The sequence below is a fragment of the Hermetia illucens genome, chromosome 1 (genome assembly GCF_905115235.1).
Source record: "Hermetia illucens chromosome 1, iHerIll2.2.curated.20191125, whole genome shotgun sequence".
In the NCBI taxonomy this organism is placed as follows: Eukaryota; Metazoa; Arthropoda; class Insecta; order Diptera; family Stratiomyidae; genus Hermetia; species Hermetia illucens.
In genome coordinates, this window is record NC_051849.1 from 40,840,355 (window position 1) to 40,847,016 (window position 6,662).

Consider the following 6,662-nt stretch of genomic DNA (forward strand, 5'->3'; position numbering starts at 1 on the left):
GGAAAATCTTGCTCATGATCTTTTAATTGTATGGAACTTTGCTCAATTCGGATACAATTGTATAAATGGCTCTACAAAGCAAACATAAACACACTAACAGGAAAAAATAAAACAATATTACACTTTACACGTTTTTGGTATTTTCATTTCGAACAATATTGTATTGGTACTTGCAGGCAGTTTTGGTTGAAAATGCAGCCAGGAGCTAATTGAGTTGTTTGTTTCCTGCCCCATTTCGCATATTAACCGGGCTAGCAAGGAAACTTCTACTGAGCTGAACACGGCTGCTATGGAATCTAAGTGAAAGATTTGACTTTGAAGAAGAACGTCAAAAGGCAACTACATAAAAGTGGATTCCGGGTCACCTCAACCAGTAGACCATACTTACTAAAGACCCGGATACAATCAGTCCAGGATAAAAAAGAGTGTGCCGAGAAAAGTGGCATTTATAAGATTTCCTGCCCACACTAGATGATTTATGTAGGGTAATCAAAACGGTTAATCCACACCCGGGTGTTAGAGCACATAAAAGAGGCCGAATCCGTAAAAAAAGTTGCGTTATTTCTTCATTTGGTGACCTTTGAAAATTGAGAAAAGAGTGCTGAAACATGGCGAATCCTCCAGATCATGATGTGTTTTGTGTGTTGAAGGAACCAGAAGAATAAAACGCTAAAGTGATATGTGAGAAAATCGCACGAAAAATGCAGGTGAAGCTGATATTCGGATTTGGTGGAGTTAGGTGGTACAGTAGCCTTACCGCTTTATCTCTACAATGTTATGTGTATGGCAACAATTTTGGGGTAAAGCTCCGCTTAGTCGCGCTTAAGCAAACCATTAGCAAAATTAATTGCCTCTACATGGGAAACCCGTATGTTCAATTTTTCATCCTAGGAGTCGCAGCTAACCGCTGAATTTAACTTTTGATCGATAATATCATTATTTGAGTATCATGTTAGTTCCTACAAGAATTGGGAATCTTTACATTGTGTACTGTGCCATTCGGGATATCGAATTGGTGGACCTCAGCGCAAAACCGGGATGTCTGGAGTTCTTTATTAAGACATGCCTAGACCGGATACCGGTTGTTGCGCCGTTGATGATGATGATGACTGTGCCATTCGAACAACTCATGATCTACCTGACTCAGAAGTTGGAAGGATTCTGTAGTTCCTGTCTAAACATTAGAATAGTAAATGGAATATTGTCTTCCTCTTAAAAGCCACTTTTCTTGGCCATATCCATGACAGTACTATCAGCACAGTGGTCTAAACTTTGTTCTAACTCAAATGCAGTACAGCCTGAGATACAATCCCAAACGGTCTTTCGCTGCGGAGCTCAAAACTGATCTAGTGCAAATCAGCCAACAGTGCCGCTTTTCAGCGGCTATGTAATAACGAATAAGATAGAACATTGCCCATTCAGACTCCAAAGGGAAACAGATCTTAATAACGGAAATGAGAACGGGACTGGCAGTGGTAGAGTGTGAAGAAAGCATTCCCGACCTTCGCGTCGGAATCAGTGGACGGAGAGGATAGTGCTATAATCGACTCTGCCGTAAATTCAGTTATAGTAACGACATCCTACGGGGTTTCTATACTTTCCTATCCTATCCTTCCTATTGCAGACCTGCAGAAAGAATGTCATTAGTTTTGCCGTTGAGCACAACGTTTACATGACGGAGAACGGTACGCAATACAACGACAAGGTATGGATCAGCTAAAAGTAGACTCCGCAGCGTCATGGGCTCCGTTATAAACTGATCACCAGAAAGACCGAGGTTCTGTTCACTTAGTGCCAAAAACATAGATGGATTACACACTTTTCACCATGAAAGACCTGAAAAAGGCAGTCCTCTCCATAACAAATAAGAAGGCGGCAGAACCCGAGGGTACTCTGCCAAAGGTGTACAAGCTGGTGTCCCACCATGGACAGGACCTACTCCTCTGCGCACCCAACGCTTCCTTGTCGCAGGAATAAATTAAGACTGGGGTAGATAAGTTAAGGCAAAGGAGATCCTGAGTTTCAGTCAACATTTTATATGTTTGATGCAGTTGTTAGAATACTCGAAAATCTCATGAGGAGTATGCTTGCCGAAGCGATATGTGCTGCCGCGGAATCATCCCCAAGACAGTTCAGTTTTAGAGCTGGAAAATCCACACTGGATATTACCATTGAGATTGTGGATGCCACTCATCGAACTGAGGCACAGTGCCGTTGTTGTCGTCTCAAAAGTCTTGATATCAGAAATGCATCCAATTCCCTAAAATTGCAGATATGCTAGACAATTCATTCAACGAGCCAGGATATCTTTTGCGCATATTGAGAGTCTGCTCCACGTCCGATAAGACGCTACGGGCCAGAAAAAGATAAAAATCAGGTCGAAGGGAGCACAGGGCCGGACCTCTCGAACATCTCTTTCGATAGTCTGCTAAGACTCAACATGCCAGAAATGCGGGAATATTATTGAATAGGCACAAAGCAGAGTTAGCATATTGAATCGATCGGTAAGCGGATGGATAACCCCGGAGTAGTCACCTTAATTAAGGCAAAAATCTCGACCCTGTGTCCTGTATCGATCGGTGAGATTATTAAATAGTGAAAATCAACAATTAAGCACCTTGAGGGCTTTTGAGAAAATTAAAGCAGCTGCGGACAATGTCATAGCTGCAGTTTCGGCCTTAAATCTGCTCATGACACACGTTGGGGAGACTACCTTTGCTTGGAGGCGTCTTTAAATAAATACAAAGCAGCTCGTTTTGTTGTGTGGTTAACAGGTTTGGGATGATGCTCTTGAAACGAAGTGGAGCAAAACAAGAGGGACGAAGTTGCTATCTATTTGGTCCGGTCCGACATCAAGTGGATGCAGACTTAGGATCCCTCAATCCAAACAAAATATGGTAGGCGTCTTAGCCATTGACTTTATATTAGAGGCACCGCCAAGACATTGCAGGCGACGGAGAAACTGGGAGAGTCTTTCCTTACCCATGAAAGCACTCCCTATGAGGTGCTTCGTTTTGTCATCCGGGCTGGCATTCAACCGCCTTATTAATTGTTTGCTTAAGCGGCTGTATGAGCTTATTGTCATCGAATCTATAATTATGTCGTGGACTTCGTTGGAATACCTCGGCGGCAGTAGTGGTATGATTTGCAAAAATTGTTGTTGTTCGTCTGTTATGTTATACCTCACAAACCCTGTCTCCACTACTTTGAACCAAATATCAGGCACGAGGGGATTGAAGCGCGCAAATATTGGGAGGCAGTTTACCGTGGTTGCAGTCATACTCGTGTTGCTTCTTCTCGCCATTCTCGTTGTCACTGCTTTTCTGTTTATATGGCACCCAGCAATTCTTCTTTTGAACTGGGGATCACCACTTTAACAGTTACCTGGTGATGTTAATGGTGGAAGCAGAAATTCAATCAAAGACCTATTTATAAACTGGAATGAGTTTAATTGAATTCAACATCTGATTTGGTTCTCATCGTAGTGTCCACAAAGTGAGGGCAGTGAGCGGATCCCGTTTTCTACCGAGTGACTGCTCTACTTAATTCTCTAGCAATTAGTTAACTTTTAGCGAGCAGATTACTTCATTGGAAGGTAATTAGAATAAGTCCTAAATCCAGGCAAGTATCGCCACAACACACTTTAAAACGACAAATTATTCATCAACCGACATACTTGGCTTTGGATATTCAAATCTGGTTCGTGCGAAGAAATGCCCCTATCATAAGTGCTTCATGGATAACACGCTAGCAAATTTGCAAGAATGTCAATCAGTAAACCAAAGGTGATTGCTGTTATCCGGTGTGGAAGGAGAACACATTGCACTGAAGAAGGGAATAAATTCTTCCTGAAATACGGGTGATTGTAATATAAATGGAGTTTACAATTAAGTAAGAAAAGTTAGTCCAGCAAAATGTTCCAATGACCATAGCATGAAGATTTTTGAATGTATTTCTGACAACCGCATTCGCGACATCGTTCAAATAACAATGAACCAGGCCAGGTTTGTCAAAAATTGTAAAACTACCGTTACAATAGACATTGTGCGGTTACTCATGGGAAAACAACGCCAGCGGTTTCGCCTTGTCTACATCGCATTCCTGGATTTAGAGAAGGTGTTTGATAGTGTGCCATAGGCAGTCATCTAGTAGGCATTGTGGCAACACCTACTGTCAAAGGAACTCTTATGCTGCGCCAAATTGCGTTACCGCGATCCAGAGAGTGGTATGTATAATAGAATTGTCCCATGTCTGTCTCGATGTTAATCAAGGAAGCACTCGCTACTTCTCTTGGTTCTTATGGACCCTGGCACACGGGGCATCCAAGCACTGCGCCGTAAATAGTGCTCTATGCCGATGATGTTTTCCTGACTGTAATGATAGCCTCATGTAACGTGGTCTTGATAACTGAACCCAATGAAACAGGGACTATCACAATCATCGGCAGCAATCTACCGAAAACTGATCGATTTAAGCACCTCGGATCAATGCTATCAGACAACAGTGAATTATGCTGTAAAGGTGCTTCACGTATCAGCACAACTTGGGTGAAGTGGCGTTTCACAAAGCATCAGTGCGTTGGATCGGCTATGGTGACATTTGATATATGAACATCGGCGATCGATTCGATCTAGACGAGCCAGTCCCGCTACCGAAGGGGCCAACGCCTAAAAAAGAATTGTTGGCGGCAATTTAAGCACACAGCCAAGAATTAGTGGTGACGGCAATTTAACCCAATAACAGTCTCTGTTACCATACCAAGAATCTGTACTATGAAAAACAAAAATGCAAGCTTCGGATTATCAAAAGGATTCTTTTTTTTAACAGTAAACATAGCAAAAAAAATACTTCCAAATATTTTGTCCGTTGCCTTAACCTGTAATCCAGCTCGCCGCAATTTAACTATTTAATTAGAGGTTCTCTTATGTTGTAACGTTTGGCCATGTCCTGAAAGTAAGTTCGCTCAGCAAATCTTCGAATTTTCAACATTTATCTCTTACCTGACAGATCCTCATTGTAACATTGGACACAGCTTGCACTGGCACCTTTTTAGAGTTACTTTCAGATTTGTCCAACACCGGTCTGACCACTGGCATTCCGTCTTCATCTTCTTCAATCACAGCAGACCCATTGCTGACTAGAAAAGCAACCTGGAAGGCATTATCTATTGTTTGCATGAAATCCGCAGGGTCAATAATGACTTTATAATACGGGATTGGTTGTTTTTTGTTGGTTATAAACACCTGCAAGGGTTACTTAAAAGTTTCACTGCTTTGAGCAAGGAAATGAGAAGCGCTCAATACCTTAGCGATTTTGCTCAGGAATATGTTCAGGTTTTTCCCTGACTGTGATTCTGGTTCCACTTTCTTCACATCTTCAGGCTGGACAAGAACCGACTGATAATGGAAGTAATGCCGTAAATTCTGACTTTTTTAGTTGTTTCCTTTAACAGAGACTTACCGGGGCCGATTTAGGTTGTCTTGCTCTCGCTGCCTTTTGCACAACTTCTGGCGATTCGTTTTTAAATGAACCCAGAAGGCAGATGCTATTCTTATGTGCTGCAAACTTCCCTGCAACGACGCTTGCTAGTGTATTCCAATCGACTGAACCATTGCCGCCAAACCTGCTTTGCTGGAAATATTCAGAATCATAGTTTAATGGTGCTAGAATCGTGTAGGTGCCTCAGGCTTTAAAGACATTTTCCCACAGTAGGAAAGATTGGGGATGTGTAGGTGTCACTCAAAGGCGCGGAAATATCACTTACAATTGCGGCGCAGTATTCCTCCGTGGAGAACTCCAAGGTGCAAACTCTATTCACGATCTCCCCCACGATTTCATGCCCCATTTGCATAACTTGCGCATCCATAACGACTTCTGCTGTGTTGTTAACATGGTCATTGGGTGTTGTGAGCCTGATCAGATCATTCGATTGGTTTATGAGTTGTGAAACCTCGTTTATGGCGCTTGAATTGTCCACGCTATCTGCCGAGATTTCTGAAGGAAGAAAACAACTTACAAATCACTGGTAACAAGCCTAGAATAAAGCATAGATACCTTTATGAAGCTCACTTACACCGTCGATCAACTTGTTATAAAAACGTTTCCTTTCCTCAGTATTCATTGTAGTCACTGCTGAACTCGTGAAATTTGTACATAGACGCGGTTGCTCTCCTGCTATAAATATGCTGTTGAAGGGTAGGTTTTGTCTACTTCCTTTCTAGTTTGATCAGTTTTAGATTCGAGCAAAAATTTCAACGATACAAGCACGTAAACAAACCGTTTACCTCAGCTGTCATTTGTGAGCTCCCGCCACACACAGCGCCAAAACAAACACTTACGTTCAGTAGGAACGCCCCGGTGGCCACTGCACTGAAATTACAGTCTGTCTATCAATGGGAAACTGTTATCTCGCAACTGATAGTCATAATATCATAAATTATTCCATTGCATAAATACATCGTTACCCAATTATTTTGTTTTTTAGTCGCAACATCATTTGAAGAGACAATATATAATGAGAAACATTGAAATCCGGACACCATCGTAAAGAATATATATATTCAGAAAAGGGGTAAACGGGGTTGTACATATTTTGCTTTATTTGTACAAAACCGCAACGTAATGCCCAAGCGGATCTATATAAGAGTTTTTTGGGCTGCAGC

General features: G+C 42.0%; 1 protein-coding gene across 1 annotated transcript; it reads right to left on the reverse strand.

Moving 5' to 3' along the window:
* Positions 1–4,793: 4,793 nt before the first annotated feature.
* Positions 4,794–6,372, reverse strand: LOC119661168 (non-structural maintenance of chromosomes element 4 homolog A-like). Its single transcript, XM_038070384.1, has 6 exons — positions 6,055–6,372; positions 5,765–5,994; positions 5,461–5,631; positions 5,304–5,396; positions 5,001–5,243; positions 4,794–4,947 (listed from the first exon to the last, which is right to left on the reverse strand). Exons 1-6 carry the CDS (start codon positions 6,119–6,121, stop codon positions 4,903–4,905), a joined length of 849 nt encoding a protein of 282 aa, XP_037926312.1. The 5' UTR covers positions 6,122–6,372; the 3' UTR covers positions 4,794–4,902.
* Between the last annotated feature and the right edge of the window lie 290 nt (positions 6,373–6,662).